The 22,113-nt window shown below is 43.2% G+C and overlaps 1 protein-coding gene across 9 annotated transcripts in view; it reads right to left on the bottom strand.

Moving 5' to 3' along the window:
- The window catches only part of ANK3 (ankyrin 3), a 568,906-nt gene that overhangs the window by 80,450 nt on the left and 466,343 nt on the right, over window positions 1–22,113 (bottom strand). For 6 of the 9 annotated variants that reach the window (XM_027840586.1, XM_027840579.1, XM_027840581.1 and 3 more), the window contains 2 exons: window positions 18,096–18,219; window positions 12,525–12,627 (listed from right to left, as the gene is read on the bottom strand). In XM_027840586.1, coding sequence (XP_027696387.1) covers window positions 12,525–12,627; window positions 18,096–18,219 — 227 coding nt within the window. Of the gene's footprint in view, window positions 1–12,524; window positions 12,628–18,095; window positions 18,220–19,552; window positions 20,138–22,113 lie in introns of those variants that run through there. The other 3 variants (XM_027840580.1, XM_027840582.1, XM_027840587.1) reach the window with 2 other exon arrangements.

The following is a 22,113-nucleotide window of genomic DNA, read 5'->3' as shown; positions in this document are numbered from 1 at the left end:
GCATGGCAGGCATTAATTATTGCAACAATCAATTATATCCACAAAAAAGGCTATCAGGACTGCCATACTGCATTTACTAAAGAGTCAACGTGCCAGTGTTGAGGCCTCAGAGGCTGCTTTGTACTTCCCGACTTTCCTGCCTTTACACTTCCTTCATTTAGAATAAAAGTTGATTAAATCATCATTTTCCAGTGCTACGTAAGGCCCAACCAGTGGTCTACTTTGTCTTATTTTGGCCTCAGGGGCTGTTTCACTAGATTTGTACAACTTCATTCTCTGCGAGCTAATTTAAGGAGGATAATTTAATCAAAGTGGCCAGTCCTGGTAAATTTGAGTTGCTAAGATCATTATCCCATTATCATTCTTTCCTCATGCATACACATGGCACAGGACTTGCCCTTCAGTTGCACCCTACTCTTTGTGATTTTGTGGACCACACTGTCCATGGAGTTTTCTTGGCAAAGATACTGGAGTGGTTTGCCATTTCCTTCTCCAGTTTATTTTACAGATAAGGGAACTAAGGCAAACAGGTTGCGTGATTTACCAGAGTCACACACCTAGAAAGTGTCTAAGGCTAGATTAGAAATCAGGGAGAGGAGTCTTCCTGACTCTAGGTCTGGCTCTCTATCCACGGAGCCACATAGCTGCCTCTACTGGCATACAATAAGTGCTTAATAAATGCTCACTGAATGACTGGCATACACATATGTTCACTGTGACCTTGTCTATGGTTTCCAGCAGAGCTGCAGGCTGACGTATGAGCTGCATTATCAAAACAACCCATCAGAGAGAATATCAATGTTGCTGGGCTTGTGTTTATATCCAAAGTCTGAAACTCGAGATCTTTACAGATGATTCAGAGAAAGCTGTGGAGTGGAGAAATGTTAGATAGATATTAGACATTCTATGTGGCTTCTCTGCCCGGACAGTTCATAACCAGCACGCCTTCTAACATGGAAGTGGAAGAAACAGAATTTTAGGAGAGTACTTGGTTTTCAGGTCAGCATGCTGACACTGTAGCTGGCCAGCAAAGCAGAAAGACCTGGGTTGAAGTCTCACCTCAAATACAGATTGCCTATGTGACCTTTAGCAAATCCTTTATAGGACCACAGTTAGAGAGTTGGAAGTGACTTTGGAATCATCAAGTCCAATCAACTAATCTAAAATATGAGGTCCCAGAGATCCAGAGAGGTAATTGAGTCCAGGTTCTCTGATGCTATTGTGTATGTATTGTATTGTATACAACACATATGTATTACGTATTTTATATATATGTGTGTATACATATATACATACATATATATGTATGAACAGGATCAGTCCAAAGACCCCACGGTCAAATGGTTCACTATCAGAAACTGATAAGATTTTCTCATTAAAGAAGAGGCATCGTCATCTGCTTTGCGGCTGTCCCCTAAGGCCCACAGGACCCTTCCTTCTGATGTGCCGGTGAAACCTTCCCTTTGCACTGTCTGCCCCATTAGAATGGAGCCCCTTGAGAGAAGGACGTGTCTTACTGTACCTACAATGCTCAGTACACAGTAAGAGCTGACTAAGCGCTTCATTCATTCACATAAACAACGGTCAATACATCATACGGTACGAACGTTGATTCTGGTCCGCCGGCACTGGTTACTCAGGGTTTCACAACATGATGTGCCATCATGGGCACCCAGTACTAAATCGCAATTACTAATAACGCCATCCGCATAAAATCATGCAGTTCATTCATATATATACTCACTCATCCCAAAATATTTGCTTATTATGCAATTCCCTGTCTTAGTCATCAGACAAAAATAAACGATGTTAGAAGAGCAAGTGAACCTCTGAATGTCAGCTTCCTCATTTCTAAAGTAGGGGTGGGGTGAGAGGAAGGCCTTGAACAAGATGATGGCTAAGGGCCTTCCAAAGTAAATGGTTTATACTCTTCACTTTTCAAAGAGATTTTACCTTTTTTTCTCTCATTTGGCAAAAATTTGGCAATTTGCTAAGTGGTTGACAAGGGAAATAATTATAGAAATACATATATCTATATCTATATATAAATTAGAGAAATTCATCCTCATTGGTATAACAAAGAGAAGGCCTGTCAGCTACTATACCATAGCGTATATTTCTTGACTGGACAGTGATTTCTTTCCTCTGCAGAAATGCTGCAGAGAAACTCTACCAACTTGCCTTAAACCACTTGGTTGACAATTTTTAAACTTACAGTTGCCTTGGGGCACAGAACTGAGAGGTTTCCTGACTCACTTGCTCGGGGTCATGGAGTCATTATCTATCCAGGGCAGGTTTCACACCCAGGTCTTGGTTATCCGCTCCACCACTCATAGTATCATGATAGTAATGGTTGCCATGTAGGAGCCCTTTAAAGTTTGCGAGAAGCTTTAGGTCCATTTTAAATATTTATAACAGTCCTATTTAGTCAGTGTTAGGCGTAGCATTATCCCCACTTTACCAATGGGAAAACTGAGGCTCAGAAAGATTAAATAACCTGCCCCTGGTAACATACCAGTGTTTGAGGTGGGACACCAACCCAGGTCCTTCCCAAGTCCAGCACCCTTGCTGATTACATACCCTGTTGCCTCTCATTACGGATCTCCTCAGACATCACAAATTCTCTCAGATCCTGAGAAAACAGGGCTACCTTAAGGACTGCTCATATTCACTGGGCTCCCTTGGAATCCAGGACTAAGCAGAATGCGTGTTCCATTTGCGTCACATAGGCACTAATGGGAGCCACGCCCTTTTCCATCTGGGACCCACTAGTCAGAGCACAATTAGTTTCTTTCCAGCTCTAAATCCATCATCCTATTAAAATAAAAACGTTCCCCACAGAGAATCCAAAGCCTGACTACTGGTGGCATTGCTCCGTGACTCCAAAGAGATTAATACTTTCCAAAAATAGCTTCTTACCAGAACCTTTGCACAAGATGAAAGCGGATAGTAAGCACACCCATTGACCTAATATTCAGTTGCCATCCAGGCTTGGGCCTCAGAATATAAGGTCAGGTCTAGAACCAAAATGTTTAAATGAAGGGGGCAGAGGGGATAGATTTCTAATGCCAGTAAGCTCACTTATTAAGCTACAGCTGAGCGATTATTGCTGGAAGTCCTGGGCTCACCTCAAACTCAACTTGTCCAAAACAAGCTCATCATCCTTCCTCCCTAATCTCATCCCTCCCCCTCCTCTTCCAAACTTGCATATTTCCGCCAAGGGCACCACTATTCTATCTGTGTCTCAGGTCCTCACTCTCCCTCATTCTATTTATCCATTGTTGTTTAGTTGTGTTTGGCTCTTAGTAGCCCCATTTGGAGTTTTCTTGGCAGAGAGACCACAGTGGTTTGCCAATTCCTTCTTCAGCTTGTTTAGCAGATGAGGAAACTGACGCAAACAGGGTGAAGTGACTTGCCCAGGGTCATATAGCTAGTAAGTGCCTGAGACCAGATTTGAATTCAGATTTTTCTGACTTCTATCCACTGTGCCCCACTCTATACGTCCAACCAGTTGCTAAATCTTGCTGTTTCTACTTTCCCAACATCTCTTGTATCAGCCCCCTTCTCTGCACTCACATAGTGACTGCTCCATTTCATCTGCTCTTGCCTAGATTATCAAAATATTGACTTCCCTGTCTCCAACCACTAACCCCTTACCCCACCCTGCACACAGCTTGATTTCCTTAAATGTAGATCTCACTATGTCCCTCCCCATACTGACTAATTTCCAGAGTCACCCCTCTAGAATAAGACAGGAAACCCTCTGGCCTTGAAAGACCTCCACAGTCTGATCCCAATCCATCTTTCTAACCTGAATATACACTCCTCTCCCCTCCCAGCCAAACTGGGCTCCTCTATGTTCCTCCCATCTCTGTGCCTTTGCATTGGCTGATCTCCATGTCTAAAATACACTCCCTCCTCACATCGACTTCATAGAATCCACCCTACTTTTCCTTTAAGAATCATCTACAAGAAACCTCCCCATCCCCATTCACCCTCTCTCCCTAACCACCCTGCTCTCATATGGCATTCCTCTCCATATACTTGGACATGCACAAGTTACTTCCTCCTCCCTCCCCCTCCCCTGTAGAATTTAAGCTCCTTAAAGTTGGGATTGGTTCATTCTTTGTGCTTGAATCTCTAGTCCCCAGCACTGGTGTTTAATAAATGATTTCCTGATTGGCTGCCATTGGCAGTTGCTTCTAATTGGCTGGAAACCTTAGGTGGGTGAATTAAACCTTTGGAAATTCAGTCAGTTAGACTCTATCACCATTGGCCATGTACAGAATCTCCTAGCAGGGGTGGGGAACCTGCAGCGAGTGAGTCCACTCTAGGGAACAGTAACACTTCCTAGGTGAGCAGCAATTGGATGAAGTATAAAATCCTTCCTTTGCTGGAGCAAGAGCCCTTGAAAGATGAAACCTCACAGATAATGTCACTGTGTGCTAGAAGGCTGACTGATGCCAGGACAGAATTACTGATGGGCAGCAGCTGAGGACGGGAACAAACATTCTCAACATTTACAGTGGGCAATATATCTCTTCTTCACATCTGAGCTCTTTTCTTTGTATGTTATAAAATGTTTTAACTCACCATTTTACTCGAGAGGAGAGCACCAGCTTGCATAAACATTTCCAGCCTTACAATGGCTTTTGGCTTTCCAAATCAAACTAATTTCAAGGGAAATCACTCACAAATTCTGAATGATAACTAAAGTGAGCTAAGGTCCAGGGAGGCTGAGCCTGGAATAATACAGAGAGTACCAGTATCCAGGGAGAAATTAAACATTTTTGGACATGTGGGAATTTATTTTTCTTAAATTATGCATGTTTGTTACAAGGGTTTGTTTTTTTTTCTTCTTTTTTTCCAATTGGGAGGGGAAAAATAAAATTTTTGTTCAATTAAAAAAATTGCATTAAATTTAAAAACAACAAAATTTGCTATCTTAGATCTCCCTCTGGGCTGGTTTTTTTTTTTTTTAAATCTATGACTGCTGGCCAGTCTCAGGGAGATGTTAAACATGTCACATGAATGGAGCTTATAAGACATTCTGAAAACACAAAGGAGATGTATAGAACGTCCTAGCTTTCAATTCAGCTTATGTTCCTGCAGCAGCCCAGAGACTATTTATTGCTGGCAAACCTTTAATCTCAAACTGGTCTCTTTCTGCTACTACACATGCTGCTGGCCCATCTGCCCTGCTCCCCCCCCCCCCCCCCCCCCCCCCCCCCCCCCCATCAATTGCCACTTTCTTGAATGATACAAAACTTTTACACAATCTTTAACTGATAGCCTGAGCCAAAGGTCACATGGTGAGCCAATCTAAGGAAGATAAAACACCCAGGGAACCACTGATGTGACATGTGACAGAGCCCAGAGTAGGTCTCAGATTCTGCCCTTGGAAAACCAAGCAGAAGGAACAGATCCCTACTGAGACGCTCTTTTCAGCCTTAAACCCTAGGATTCTATACCATGGATGTCTTCATAGCTATCGTCTAGATAGTGCCTTGAGGTTTGCAAAGCCTTTGATGTAGAGTACCTCACAACCCTAACAACAACCCAGTAAGGTTGGGGCTATTATTATCCTCATTTTACAGATGAGAAAACTGAGGTTGATTGATTGAGTGACTTAACCAGAGTCAAATGGATAGTATCAGAGGCAATATTCAAAATCAGCTTATTCAGTTATGAAACCCAACCTACAACACAATAAGCTCCTCAGGGGACAGACGCTAGCCTATAAATGCTCTGTCCTTGGAGTAAAGAGTCATCTCTCTTCCTAACCTCCTTTTTTGCCAAGGGTGCCACCATCTTTCCGGGTTCACCGCATCCACATCATTCCCGACTCTTTGCTCTTCTCCCCCTTCGTCCTATATCCAACCAGTTGGTAAGTGTTGTCATGACAGCTCCATACGGCTTCTATCCAACACCTTTGTTTCTGCTTGCCCTGGCCCAGTCCTTAGCCAGTCTTCATCACGATTAAATAAAAAGATGTTGAGCTGGACGGTATTTAAAGTCTCTGTTTTATCTACTCTTGGGCTTTGTGTTACTGCTATGCATCAGGGGGACGTCTCCAGTCTTGCTGATCTGTATCCGGCCACTGGACCCAGATGGCTCTGGGCTCCACAGGAGAAAGACAGGCTGGTGACTTGACACAGCCCTCCCCACTTAAACCCAATTCACTTGTACGTCACGTCACGGCACCACCTTCCTGATGTTGTAGTCTTCTTTGAGAACAAAGGACAAACAACAACAAACAGGTATGCATTAGCACAGATGCTTGGAAGTTGTGTTCAGGATGGCAAGGAACACATCTTCTCCTTCAAAGACCATTAACACCCCACTTTTCCAATGGCCAGTTGCAAAGGAGCAAGATAAACAGATACCCCTAATCATCAGACCCCAAGTGAGTCCAGAGTGAACGTCCTCAAATATCTAAGTGTTGAATTAATTTCTGTCACTTTACCTCAGTTTCCTCATGTATTAAAAACACCAATGAGGTGGTTGGCCCAGCTGGCTTCTAAGGTCCTTTTCCAGGTCTCAATCTCTGACCCTATGACATTCTTGTTAACAGTGAATGCTGGCTATGTTCCTACCGACCGGTTAACCTCCCTGTAGGCAGCATGACGCAGTAGGAAGAACACTGGCATCCGAGGCAGAAGACACGGGTTCAAATCCTGCCTTTGACTTTTACTCCTCATCTGACCTTGGCCAAGTCACTTCAATTCCCTGGGCCTCAGTTTCTTCATCTGTAAAAGGAGGAGTTGAACGAGGTGGTCTGAGGCCTCTTCTAGCTATGATTATGGGACACATTGAGACACTGGAATAATGGAAGGAACACTGACCTTGGAAGTCTGAGTTCTAGGCCTAGGTCATCCACCAAGACTGGCTATGTGGCCCTAGGGAAATGACTTCCCCAGGACTGCTCTGAGGATAAAAGAGATAACATTTGTAAAGCACTTTACAAATGACAGCTCTTATTTCTACTGAGATGTCATGAAAATGAAGCACCTTACAATTCTGTGGAGACGGGAGTCATTGCCTTAGTTTCCCATTTCACACACACAGAGGAAATCACGCACCCGTCAAAGGATCCAAGCAACAACGCGATTACTTAACGACGGGTCTCAGCAAGGCTCGGCAGACACAAAAGTCAAAGGGAACCAGGATTAACCTGGAAGGCACAGTCCTGGGGCCAACATGTCCATCCATTCCCAACATGAAGATGCTGCTCATTCTACAGGGGATAACACTAGAACGCTATGAGAGATCAGGCTGCCCTGTATCCATCCTTTGCACTCACAAAATACCCCACCACTATTTCAAGCCCCTCAGCTCTACCCACTGGCTGAAAATCTTCCACTCATTGTCTGCAGGGTAGCTGACTCAGCTAACTCTAATTTTTCTTGTTCCACAGATCTGCAGTCCAAGTTCACCCATAATTACAGGTGGAGGCAGACTTAATTTGCATTCAGTGATGGGCAAGCGAGCCTTCATTCCAAGGACCCAGATGTCTACTCGTGGGTTTCCAACCTTGATACAAAGTGGCCTTTTTGCTGACCTTCACATCTGGCAACCCATCTCCGGTGGCTGTAGCTTTACACAGGATGTTCTCTATGCCAAGAATGCATTCCTTCCCTACCTCCACTTCCTGGAATCCTTCACTTCCTTCAAAGTCCAGCTCAAACTCCACTTCCGACATCAGGCCTTCCTGATTTCCTTGGCTATTGGCGTCTCCCTAACCCTGGAAATGACCTGGCACCTGAATTTTGTCTCTACTTCTCCACATACTTGTCTTCTATATATACAAGCTACCTGAAGATAGAGGTTTTACAATCCCTAGCACCCAGCCCAGGGGAGGTGCTTGGCCAATGCTTGCTGAATGATTCCTGAAAAATACTGCCTAAGTCAATCCCTACCTGGCTAAGTAAGTCTAAGCACTATATTCTGTGCTGAAGAACGGTTCTTACATCTGAATCAGTCTCCAGCAGTATATCCTCATGGCCAAAGACTGTGTCTCTTCTTTGCTTAATTCCTTCTAGTAACTACACAGCCCTACCTTGCACTGGAGAGGTTGAAGGCATCTAGTAAATATTACACGAGTTAGGTAATGGGAACGTGTTGAGCTGAGACGCATACGCTAATTACAGAAGCCACATCAGACTTTTTCCTTCAACAGTTACGCCACAAGAAATGAGAGAACAAGTCCGCGACAGGAATGTCAGGCAGCTTTGTTTTGGCTTTCCCACTTGCTCTGCAAGGGGTGGTTCCAGCTATGGGTGTACCTGGGTGAAAAAAAATCTTTACTAGGGAACCTAATAATAGGAGTCTTTATTTGTATCCAGATTTATAGTTTCGGAAGTATTTTCAAGTATGTTATCTACTGGACACCCCCATAGCGACCCAATAGAGAATAGTTTAAAAGGTTAAATGGAGATAATATATGGAAATGGGCTTTGCAATTATAAAGACTGATAGGAAGGTAACATCTCACTCCAAGGTCACATCACTGTGCATTTCTGCGGGCTAAGCCAGCAGAATTCAAATCCTACCAAGCTAAGAAGGTTCCTTGTCCCCAACCGGTGACAGACTGCACGTGTGATGTCTGGGACTACCCTCTTTGGAACTGCCCACTGGCACCAGGATGGCTGATGGGGGGTGAATTTCTTCTGGTTTTGTTACTCAGACTATTTACCATTTGATTGTGAACTCATCAAGATCTCTTGCCCTTCCTTGCATCCCCAACACTTAGCAGAATGCTCTGGCATACAGTAGGTGCTTAATAAACACTTACTGGAGTTTCTGCTGATGGAACCAGCGCCTATACAGAGGAAACAAGTGTCCTTGAAGTATTATCATCATTCCAAACCGTATGGAAAGAGTACTGAACCAGAAGGTCAAGTACCATTTCCCAGTTCTACATTTAACTAGCTAGGGCAAATCATTTCCACTCTTGGAGGCCTCTTTTCATCATCTACAAAATGAGGGGTTTGAACTGGCTGATCTCCAGGTCCCTTCTATCTCTGACATTCAGTAATTGTAAAAAAGATATATAGATTTGGAGGCATTTAATGAACATTAAGGCCTCACAGACTAAGTGAGGGCAGAATAGTCACCTGTTTCCTATGCCAATGACATCAGAGGCATGGACTCAACATGCCAATGAAACTGACTGGATGCATGATTACTCAATAATTGAGTGGTTCTGTGACCTCCTCCATCTGGCTACAGCTCCCACCTATGACCCAGCTCCAAGCCTTCTGTTCTCGCGTGACTCTTTTCTACACCCTCCCAGGAATCCTCGGCTAAGAACATCTCCCCATGTGCTAGAGACTTTGGGACTCTGAATATTCCAGGGGGCCCAGGACAGCACCAGGGATATCCAACTACTGCTACTTGTCAGTCAAACCAACTTCCTTTCCTGATCATGCCATTTCGTGGATGCTATTTTCCCCTCTACTTAAACCTGAGTTTAAGTTTAAATTAAGTTTAATTAATTAAATTAAGTTGAAATCCTGAGTCATTAGTCATCATGAGTGATTCACTATAGCCTCCTGATGCTCAACACTTCAAGGGTCTACGCCAATGACGGGAGCTCTCCTCCAGAGCAGGAGCTGAATGGAAAACAAAAGCTCTCCTACCCAGAAGCCCTCTGGTCCTCTATTACCAGGTCCTAATACCTGGAGCTGCATTCATGTTGCCCCTTACATCTTCTGAGCAAGTTGGTCTGGGAAGGAGCTAATAGAAAAGGGTATGAATAGAAATGACTAACCCTGGGATTCCTGTTTGTGTTACTGCTAAAATATTTATACACCACTAAATGATTCACATGTTGAAACCAGGCGAATGTTTGGGACGTGGCCCCTCCCCCTGCTCCAAGCAGGTCCATCTGCACGAACCCCGTCAAGATCATTTATCTGAATCTGTTTGTCATTGTTGCCTTAAAGAATCTGCTCAGCTCCTGAGCACTAAATCAAGATTATCCAGGTGTCTCTTGTCTTCATCAAGGATAAAAGTACTTGAGCAAATTCTTGTAAGAATCTTCACTGAGGCATAGTATCCTCTGAACATTCTTACAATTATATCCTGAGTAACAATAATAACCAACATTTTTATAGCACTTACTATATACATATACATATTTTCTTTATATATATGCCAGGTTTGATAAATATCGCAATTGATCCTCACAACAACCCTAGGAAGTGGGTGCTATTATTATCCCCATTTCACAGATGAGGAAATCGAAGCAATTAGAAGATAAGTGACTTGCCTAGGGTCACATAGCTAATAAGTGTCTGAGCCCAATTTGAACTCAGGTCTTCCTGACTCCAGGCCCAGTGCTCTTCACTAATATTAACCTATCACTTGATCTATCAGACCTGAGTTCAAATCTCACCTCTGTAACTTACCACCTATGTGACCCGGGACAAATCACTTCATCTCTGTTTGTCTCAGTTCTGTCATTTGCCAAAAAAAGGAGGTTTGAACTAGTTGGCCTTTGAGGTCCTTTTCAGCTCTAGCATTATGCTTTTATCCCAAGAGTAAGTACTTTCCAATAGCTCAATTTTTTCCATCTTGTACGTGGAGGTCACGGAATTACCAGGTTCTGACAAGTGGCCACAGTCCAGCAGGTGAGATGGACGCATCATCGTCTATACTTGGGCTACAAAAACTGCCTCAAAAACTGCCCTGAAACAGACTTGCTGGTGAACCATGACCACACCTGCAATGCTTTTACAATGGACTTTTGTCTGTCAGAATATTGAATAACCACAACATTCACTGCCGGAAGGCCGAGGTCTTGAGAACATTCCAGTTAGCATAAAACAACAGAATATTTACTGAAGGTATTTGTCTTGTGAAGTACAGTATACACTCTGGTGCAGCTCTGTCTGGGAACCAACATCTCTAGACAGGAGAGAGCCTTCAGGTCCTGGTTGCTAATGTATAACCTTTAACTGGGCTGGGACAGACAATCTCCCACCTGCCTATTCTAGTTACTTTCATGATAACGCTGCTGAATGACCAGAGGTGGTTTGCAGTGTACAAAGTCAACCTCCCGGAAAAGTAGCTTTCTGGTCCAAACAAATTAGATCACCAAATGGGCAGCCCAATTTAGGTCCGAGTCTCTACTGGCCCCACCCCCCAAAGTGATTCTTGTTTTCTGTCAGCTCTTTGCCTGTGGCTTCAATCAATCGATCAATGAGCATTTATTTTCTATGTTATTGCAAAGACCCAGGGTTTTAAGGAAGTCACATAAATGGAAGAGGAATTTAACTGCCTAGAAGTCACAGTCCCAATGGGAAGCTTATGTTGAAGCTCAGTCTTTTATCACGAGCAACTTCAAAAGCTGGAGACTCAACGCAAGGCTGATCTAGTAATATTTTTTAACCAAGAATAATCTTTCATGATTAATCATGAAATGAGAGGGAGTCTTTGAGTAATGGCTGCTCAATATATACTCTTGCGGGTTTGAATATCAACTAGAACAAACTAGGGTCTATATTTTATTTCTAAAATTCATACTGGGGTTGGAGTGAAAATGAGACGGCAAGATGGTCCTTTTAGGGATGCCTGGGGACTTTTCCTCTCGGCTTCTGGGGACCTACCTAGAGAAGAGAAGGGACCATTTTTAATCCCTATTTGTCTCGGCCGCTGCAGTGGCGAGCATGAGACCAGCTCAGTGCTCTGTAACCCGGAGACGCATGGATGAGGCGGGAGACAACAAGGTGGCAGAAGCTCCGTTTATTGAGTGCAGGTAGCTGTCTTTTATAGCCCTAGTGATGCCTGTTCAAAGCGTGATCCCCCTGTGATAGCCAATCATCAGGTCTGCTGGAGCTCGTGTCAGGACTCATCTCCCATTGAGAGGAGAGCCAAACCAACCGTGGGAGCTGCATGTCAGCAAAGGAGAGGTCCTGGGAGACTTCCTTATTTTTGCCACGCAACTATGTTGTGACCCTCAGCTTCTACTGATAAAAGCTAGAACTCCCATGGGAAAGTTCCCTCAACAGAGCTCTCATGACACCGTGAGACATTCACCCTAACACCTATTTCTACCAGTATTTCCTTCCTAGAGGCAGCATGGAGTCATGGATGCAAAGCTATCCCTTAGAGTCAGGAAGACACAGGTTCAAGCCTAGCCTCTGACACATGTTGGGTATGTGACCTTGGCCAAATCACTTAACTTCTCAGTGCCCCCTGGCAATTCTTAAAAACTTTAAGTTGCAGAAAAGGTGCCAACTTGCACTGGTAGAGGACACTTCCTCATCTAGGAGTTCCCTGTATCAATGAAATTATAAGTCCAGTCCCTATCTCTATCCTCTATCTAATTCCTTTCCTGACAAGGGTCAACAATTCTCAACTGGTTTTCAGCAACAAGTATAAGACTAATCATCAGACCATTGTCTTGGCTTAACCAAAGTTTAAAGCAAAGGGAGAAATGCAGCCCTAGAGTGTCACTCTACAAACAATTAACAGAAAGAGGAACTGAATAATTAAAGGCAATAAAAATGAACGCCTACCTGATCCTTTGATGGCACCAGCAATTCTTCGATCATCATGCTGTCCCGGGCATAAGAGCTTCGGTTCAGTGTGTAAGACCTATCCGAACTGAAGGAGCGGAGGCTGTTGTATTTACAGTTAACCATTCAACAGTGCCAGATGATGGTGATGAGATGAATAAAAAAGAAATTAATGCATGCAACTTCTAGGGAACAGCCAAAAATGAGACTCATTGAAAGGATCAACTGAACCTCAACTAAAAAGGCTCACAAATGGAGACAACACAAATGGAATGTTTCATATCCTGCGAAAAGGTTTTCAGGTTAAAATTTCCCTATGACTAGCTTTGGTTTAAAATTGGGCCAACTGGTTTAAAAAAAAGTTGGTAAAGAGATGACATTCATGGACTTCTTCAGATGTTTCACCATGAAAATGGAAGGAAGAGGGCAGTGATGAAAAGTCTGACCCCTTTAGTGAATGAAGGGATCTGAAATCTGAATCAGAGAGCACACTCATGTCAGGAATTTCCTTTTTTCTGGTGCAACAGGTGCCTTGGTTTTGAGGGGTGCTTCTGAGCTAACCCTCATGGCCACACCTACTGAGTTTTGTTTCTTTCTCTTTCTCTTTTAAGAATTATGGTTGTTGGATTTGATGGTACTTCCATGCATAGGGGAACCTGGGAATCAACATGGAGTTTGTTGACATTTGGAGGATGGCCTCTGTTTTGTTATTTGCCACTCACAGAGGGAAAGAATCAACTGACGGATCATCAGACATTATTAAGAGCCTACCAGGTACTGGGCTAGGCTCTGAGAATACAGAATCAAAGAAAGGAGTCCTCTTTCCAGTGGACAGATGTCTGACTTCTGTCCCCAAGGGACCGGCCAGTTTTCAGGAGAAAGTCAAGTGGTATCTTTCCCAAGGATGTCACTGTCTTCAGCTGATTTCAATTTTAACTACTCTCCTTCTCCTCTCTTTTGATTGCTTTCTGCCCAGTCTTCATCCTAACTTTTCTCAATCTTCTCAGTACCATTTCTCTACTCCCAATCTCTATTTCCTATACTTTTTTTGTGGTAAGGATGCCATAACTGCTCTTTTGAATCAGGGCTGATCTTATCTGGCCCTTCCTAACCCGTGATATCGGGGACAGGTGTTAAGGGGTATGTGGGGAAGCAGGAAGAAAAATAGAAAAAGGGGGAAAGGAAGAGAATAAGTACTTATACAGCATCTACAATGAGCCAGACACCATGCTAAGCACTTTTTACAAATATTATCTAATGTGTTCTTTAAAACTCTATAAGGAAGATGCTATTATTATTTCCATTTTACAGTGGAGGAAATTTGAAGCAAACAGAGCTTAGGTGACTTTCCCAGGGTTACACAGCTAGTATCTCAAGCTGTATCTGAACTCAGGTCTTACTGACTCCAAGCTCAGGATCTGTCCACTGTGCCACTACCCCTTACTCCCAAGGAAACCATGTCTTTTTCTGCTCTTCAAAACTCTGCTCAATATGACCACTGAATTCATGGTGGATGAGCTAAGGGCATCCAGTCATTCCAGCACATCTGCCTCACTGTCTCCTCCTCCACCTGCTGGGCTGTGTGACCCTAATGCCTACCCCTAGTTCTTGGGACACTCAACTACTTGCCCCAAGTTAGCCTCTGATTCGTAGCGGTAAAAACATCCAGACATTCCCATTTCCTACCCATAATGCAACATAATTTATACCATGTCCTTCTCCTTTTACACTGTAAACTTCTCAAGGACAGGGAGTTAACTGAGTCTGCAACTATTGTTTTCCAAGCACTGAGGCAGTGGGGGTGGGTGGGTGGGGTGGGAAATAGAACAGTTAGGGACAGTGAGGGACAGTGGAAAGAGCCCGGACTCAGGAGTCAGAGGCTCACACCCCACCTCTGACACTGCCTGCCTGATCTTGAGTCGGCTATCTTGGGACTCAGTTTCCTCATCTGGAAAGTGATAAAGTACTAGATCACTTCTTAAGTCCTTTCAAGCTTTAGAGCTACTTCACCTACATGTTGTGAATGGAAAGGAAATGGGAAGAGCCTTCCACCCAATCACATCTCCCTTTCTGATGCCTGGAGGTCTAGCATCCATGACCAACCCCTCCAGAGTATACAAGCTCCTTGAGGGCGGAGGCTGTTTCATTTTTGACTCCGCAACCCCAGAACCTAGCATAGAACCTAGAACCTAGAAGTCTCTTCAAAAATTCATGTTGAATCGAATTATTGCTCTTTCTTCAAAGTCTCTGGGAGAACCAACATGTGAAGGTCTAAAGGACTTCACATAAATAAATTTATCAGATCCTTTGTTCTCCAAGTCAAAGGCAAGACTGACTCCTCAAAGGTCCACAACAACACTAAGGAATAGGCCTAAGCCCTAACAGAAGACCAGTACAGAAAGGGAAGTGGGAGCTTTTTCAGCTGGGTAATAACTATTAGAGCATTAATAGATCGAAGTCCTCCCTTCCTGGAGGACACTCAATTATATCCATGGATTAAGCTAAGGGCTAGGAGATAAGAGAAAGGGAGTGGCCAAAGGTGGTCAACGGTTCTCCTAATTTCTTGATAAGAGACAAAGGCCCAATCCCCCATCTGCAATGGCTTTCTAGTCACTGACTTCTCCACATCAGCCTACAGTGATTATTCTTCTCAGTCTTGAGCTATTTGACTCCTTTCTTTATTCAGGGGAATAGAGGAGATAGATTAGAGTGGCACAGGGGAAAGAATGAGTACTGGCTGGGGTCACTGGATCTGGGTTCAAATCCTGCTTCTAAAACACGCTATCTGTGGGACCTGAGGCAAGTCCCTAGGCTTCATCTGGAAAACGAGGGGGTTACATTAGATGGTCTTTCTAGCTTGAGATCTATGATCACGTCAGTGAAAGGAATCTCTAATCTCTAACTAAAAAAAAAGAAGTCAAACATTCCCTGACACCTCCACCATCTCCTCCTAACTTAGGCAGGAGGGATAACTAGAAAAAAGAGACACTGGGTATAAGCCTGAAAACATGCTTTCATTTTGAGCATGATGTCTGAGGCGTTGATTTTTTTTCAAGCTGACAAATTAGAGCTTAGTCTGAATTTGCCTCTAACCCTCAATTTGTTTTACTCTGATTTATTCAAATATATAAGCATAGATTTTCCTCCCAAAGCCAGAGATCTTGCCCCCAGATTTGGGGTAGCGGTAGGCCTAAAATTGTGTTATTATGGTAAACTGTGTGGCTGTCAGGATACCCTGAAAGTTATTTGTAGGAAATATTAGAAAAACACATGCCTCATGTCTCTAAAAATGTGTTATGTTCCTAAAAACTCAAATGAGACAGCACCCAGCAAACAAACAGGCCTTTAGGACAATCATTTTATCAGTTTGAAGATCTCCCATGATCTCATGCACCTCACACAATTTGTTAATTGAATTACAGTCCTTATGCATTCATTTAACTCCTTCCAATATTTTCATACCCAATTCGTTGGTTTTGCCAATCAAGTCACGTGTTAATTTGCAGAAAATCATGAAACTTGCTAAAGCTGAGCACAAAATAAAATCACATCACGACACATCACAATGCTGAGAAATAAAAATAAAAATAAGCAGAGGGGGGATGGGGAGAGATGCAATAAAGATGCCACAAGTCTTCTTACCTGATCTTAGGACTATTTTAAAGAATTTATAGGGGAGAAGAAGTAGGAGAAATAGAAAGCAAAGAATCAGAGAAGAAAAAGAAAAAATGTATGGTTGAGTGACTTACACATTCTATGTTTTCATTTTTTTTTAATGTTACACTCAGAATAGTTTTATTTGATAAACTCACAACACTATTTTGTTTTGTTTTGAAACCATGGGCCTCACAGAGCTCGAGCCTTATTTTTTAGTTATTTATTTTTTGTGTCTGAGCATAACATACGTATACTATGCTGATGTAAAAATGAATTACAAGTAGCAACAAATAATAATGGTGCTGTTGAAATCAGAAATGTGAAAGCCTTAGCACTCCCTCAAAACGCCAAAACCAAAACCAAAACCTGATGTCTTAGGGAAATCTCTCTGTTTCAGGTCTCCTCTGGTGGATGTCAGCACCAAAGTCATGCCTCCACATTGATATACCCACAGAAACGGGATGGGAAGACAGCTGAATACTGGACACAGTGTAACAGTTAACTCTCTAAACAGAACCATAATAACAGTGATGATGTTGATGATGATGCCTTGCTAACATTTTTATAGCCCTCTAAAGTTTGCAAAAAGCTTTACATATGTTCTCTCACTCTATCTTTATGCTAAGGCATTGTATGACAGGTAAGCACTGGTCTTCAAAAAAAAATTCTTGATTGTAGGAGTTATTAGCATGGGCACTCACTGTTAAAACTTTTGTTTTCAAACACTTTCACTTGCTATGGCTTTGATTAGTCACTCTGCAGACTCCATTAAGACTATTTTAAGGCCTCTTAACAGAAGTATTTATGAACTGGAAACTTTATCAGATTACGAGAATTTAGAAATACTGTAAGAGACACTGTAATACAGAGAGACAGTCCCCCTAGAATGATGTCTTCCACATCTAAGGCAACCTAGCCTAGGAGCACACAGGACTGAGGACAAACACCCAAGCTTTACTTTGTGGGAAGTGCCATTCATTCACTGAGATACAATGAAACTTTACAACAGATCATTAAACTATAGGAAAATGTCCCCAGGGCTCTGGCTTGGGAGGTTTAATTATTAGCTTCAAAATAACTTGACTGTCAGCAAACACACTGTTAATCCACAACAGGGCAAAGCAATCTCCAAACAGAGCACGGAGTCTCGTTTCTCTTAAGCAGTGCACAGTTTTAAAGTACAGGGTTTTCCATAAGCCAAACCTTTTCAGTTAGGACACAGAGACTGCAAATCGGTAGCATTCCATTGTGTGAGAAGTCTGAGGACCCTCACATACCATCACATTCTTTGCACAAAGGTCTAACATCCGCTGTCTTCCTTGTCAAACAAAATAATGCAATGCTTTCAAGTACATACAAAAATGCTTATAAAATAGCTTTTAGGATAAACGGCACAGGCTATTTTTCTTCTTAATTTTCACCATCAAAATTTTTTAAAAAATAGACTTACAACGCCCACTTTTAACTGTAAGTGTGGGTTTTCATTATTATTCAGATTTCAGAAAGAATGGGGTAATACTGATAAATCACCAATCAACAGTGCCTTGCAAATATCAGGCTTTTAATTCCTGTCGTTGAACTGCATCTTTCAAATAAGATATCTTTTAGATACAGATCCAGTTTACTCTGAAATGCATTGGTTGTCTCAATTTTTCTTGCCAGTTCTTTTGCTATAGGTCTGAATTATGACTGTAGAGGGGGGAAAAAACAGTTAGGATGCTCAGCCATACAAAATTGACTGGACTAAAAATCATATAAGAGAATAGCTGCGCATGTGTGCTGAAAAGGTCACCACTGCATGGAAATGTATAGCCTTCTTTCCAAGAATATATACTGGAGAATGTGGCACAAAAACTCAATTTATGGATCCATCATGGTTGTCTGGGAGCAAAAAGGAATGCCAAAATACAATACCTGGCTGAGCGAGCTCCCATGCTGAAGCCTATGTATCCTTCCGCGGGCAGAGAATCATCTCCTAGCTCTTTGAGATCTTGGGGCCCAAGATATTTGTCTGTATCCCCTGTCATTGCATCTTCACCTGCCAGTACAAAGTGAGCAAAAATCAGAAGGCTCCTGTTTCCCTCGTGGCCAAAGCCGTTATTACAAGCCCTGTTCCTACCCCGGCTGCCAGCAGAGAAACAATCAATTGGCATTCCTTTCTCCTCCCCACCCCCAAGGCTTTTTGAAATTTCGACCTAAGAATGAAAATTGTCTAGCAAAAAAGTTCGAGAGAAAAGAAACCTAGGTAGAGGTTAGTATATAATCAAAATAAAATAAAATTCATAGAGTAGAAGCTGCTCCTGTGTTCCAAATACCAATGAAAGACAGTGCCCCAAGCTCCCCCGAAAGATATATTCTGGCCAAAAAAATCTGATTGAGGTGTCTAGAGCTCCAGGATATTACACCCTAAAAGAGAGACAGTGATGAGAGCTACTTGTTTGAATGGACAGTTTCCAGAACAAAGTCGGCCTCTTCTACAACAGTTCTCCAATTTGTACAAGCTAAAAGATCAGGCTTTTCCCCCTAATAGTTTTTTCGGTCCCAGTTGGGTGAGATTTTAGTAATAAAATCCTTTCTTATCGGAAGCCACAATTATTTAAAAAAAAAAAAAAAACAACACAATGAAGAGAAATCGAGTCTAAAGCCGTGAATGTTCCAACTGGAACTGGTCTGGAATTGCAAAAATGTAATATTCCATTCAATTAGAAGAGGATTTTAAATCACTGAGAAATGCAAACTTAAATTGCTTTGAAACAACCTCTGAGTTAGGGGGATTAGAGTTCCGCAAACCTAAAGCCACCACAAGAAAGGGTTAACAGGACTATCTCCTTTGCCGTACTACCAGTGCATGTCATTACATCACGCAGAAGCCACATTCCCCAAGTGACAGGGCAAATTTAAAATGGTCCTTTGCCCTTTGGGAAGGTTTCCTAGCTCTGACAAAAAGCAGCACCTCGGCCAGGCTACCTTCTTTCGTTTTGTAATCCACTCCCCAACCCTCCCGGCCCCCTTTCCCTTTTTAAAAGGAAGATAAAAAAGGTTGGCTGGCCGGGAGAGGTTGCAAGAGTTCGCTATTGTGTGGTCTCAAAGGCAAGTGATTCATGGGCTCAGTTTGTCCGATTTCTTCCTTCACTAGCGTTCAGAATTTCCATTTGCTCAACTGGGAAACGTGCAAAGCGCTAAACTACCCATTGAGTCTAAATATGATGTTTGCAAAGGTTATCAAAGCAAAACAAAAGTAAATAAAACAGATCCTGCCGGCTTGTTAATAGTGATTAAAGTAACTCTTCTAGGGTTAGACTGTTCGTACACACATTGTAACTGCCACACAAACACCAGACACTAAACACAACTAAAAAGAAAAACCTTACTCGGTTGCAAAGCCATATTTTCCCCTGGGCTGGGCTAGGAAAACAAGAACCAGCACCAGCACCAGCACCAGCACCAGCAAATGCACTCTCCGGGCGTTTCCCAGGATCCACAGGAGTCCCTCAAGCTGAGATTTCGAACTGAGCTCCAAACCACCAGAGAATGCCTGAGCCCCGCGGGCCGGGTCACTTTCCACGCCTCCACCACCGGGCTCTCCCCAGCATCGTGGGCTCTTCGCAGGCGCTGGCGGGCTTACACCACATCGTTTCCCACACTCCGGAGTTCGGCAGATCTTCCAAATTTCCAACAGAACGAAGTGGGGGGAGAAAAGAAAATGCCAAACATCCGGCAGTACTTAATTGTGGCAAAGATCCTTTCTCATCACGCTGTAGACATCCTTTTAAAGCTCCTTCTGATTGGATTAAAAACTTCGTGGCCAAGCTTGGCTGCCCCCAACCTAAGCACCAGGACAGGAGGCGTTATTTGTATGTAAATGTGCGGAGCGCGCAGCTCCAGCCCGTGTAAGTTTTCCTGTAATTCGATCCGGGGCTACCGAGCTGGGCCTGAAATCCACTAGACCGCCTACATGAAATCGACAAGACCCTCTGGGCAGGGGGCTCCAAGCACGAGGCCGGGCAGCCTCCAGTGTGCACGGACGCCGAGCGAAACAGGAGCGAGAGGGGGAGAGAGAGTGCCTGGGCCGGGGCGCTGGGAAGCTACTGTAACTTTGAACTCTCCTCTGCTGGAGTTCTCCAGCAGTTATTTATGCTGTCAGGTGGGAAGGGGAAAAAAAGAGAAAGAAAGCCACAGAGGACCTGCCCTGCAGTTGTGAAACAGCGAGGCACCAGAGGGAATGGCAAGTAGCCCCACAGCGCCCAGGACCAGGACGGGCTTTATAATAACAAAAGCTGCAGCAGACGCTGCTTTTTCAGAAGCCTGAAGAAATGGGGAGAAAGACGGGATGGACTAACCCGAAGAGGGAAATGAGCCTGCATTTTTGGACCGTGGCATTTTAGCTCATCAATAGACTCATAGCTACTGACTTGTAAAACACACACACACACACACACACACACACACACACACACACACACAGCATTAAAGTAGGGAGGAGTAGAAAGGTGGGGAAGGAAAGAAGCTTTGTGAGTCTTTTACAATGCTGAGACATTTTTTTCAAGTCCCTTCCCTGCCTCGGGGTGCTGGGTTCCTAGGCCACTCCACCCTAGACACAGTTTCCCTAGGGAAAATATTTGGCCACGTGGGAAAAAAGAGATTTCGATCATTTTTCAAACTTTTTCGGTTCTGAAAATGAGTTACAGTGTAACTGGGATAGAAGCGTTTTCAGATTCTTTTGGAAGGAGGGGCTTGGAATTGCGACATTCTTTGAGGCGGAGAGTTACAGAAGAAAGGGTTCTGGATTTGTGGTCAGAGGCGCTGGATTCAAATCCTACCTGAGCCTCTTCGTACCCGTGTGACCTCCGAGAACAAGTCACTTAATTTTCCTGGGATCAGTTTACTCTTCTGTAAAATAAAGGGGGTGGATTCGATGACCTCAAGGGTGCCTCCCAGCTCTAAATCTCAGATCCTATGATCCAATGAGCTCCCTTGACCCAGTTAGTCTGGCAAACAGTGAACAGTGAATTTGCATTATTAATACGGTAGGCAGGGAACAAATTTGCTTCACAAACAGCTTTATATATGTTCAGGTTAGACTCCTTCACTTCTTAGGTCCCGTTTCAGTACTGTCCAACTCTCTGTGATCCCATTTGGACATTTGGGGTTTTCTTAGCAAAGATACTGGAGTGGTTTGCCATTCCTTTCTCCCGCTCATTTTACAGATAGGGAAACTGAGGCAAAGTGAGGTTAAGTGGGTTTGCCCAGGGTCACACAACTAGTAAGTGTCTGAGACTGGATTTGAACTCAGGCCTTCCTGACTCTAGGCCTGGTGCTCTATCCACCTCACCACCTATCTGGCCTGGTACTTATTGATAACATTACAATCAATGTTCTTTGGATCATAGGATTTCAGAGTTGTAAGCAGCCTTAGAGATCATGATGTAAAAATATGTGAAATTAGGGAAACTCAGATCCCCACATATGGAACAAATTTTCAGCTCTAGGATAGGTTGTGGAGAGATTAGACCCAGCTTCCTCATCTATAAAATGGGAATAAAAGTACAGTACTTGATAGGACTCATTGGTTGTATCATTGACTGTTGTCAGGATCCAATTAGATATCAGTTTAGTTTGGAAGGAATCTTGGAGATGAATTAGTTCAACCCTTTTTTTTTTGTATGTGAGGAAATGCAGACTCTAAAAGGTGAGATCTGGGACAAGATCCCACAGGTAGTAAGTAGGAGAGCCAGAATTTGAACATGGATTTTTGGACTTAAAATTCCTAACTCTTTTTATGCCACCATCCTGCCTCCTCTGGAATTTAAGTGAGGTATTCTATAGAAAACCAGCTTTCAGCCTAAAACAAATAAACAAAGCCTTCTGACCTTCTCATCTGAGTATTTGTTGCAGAGATTTCTTCTCCTCTCTGAGGTCTGGCTAAGGGTTA

Source organism: Vombatus ursinus, unplaced genomic scaffold (genome assembly GCF_900497805.2).
Source record: "Vombatus ursinus unplaced genomic scaffold, bare-nosed wombat genome assembly UNPS02014847.1, whole genome shotgun sequence".
Classification (NCBI taxonomy): Eukaryota; Metazoa; Chordata; class Mammalia; order Diprotodontia; family Vombatidae; genus Vombatus; species Vombatus ursinus.
This window is presented reverse-complemented; position numbering and strand designations above follow the sequence as displayed.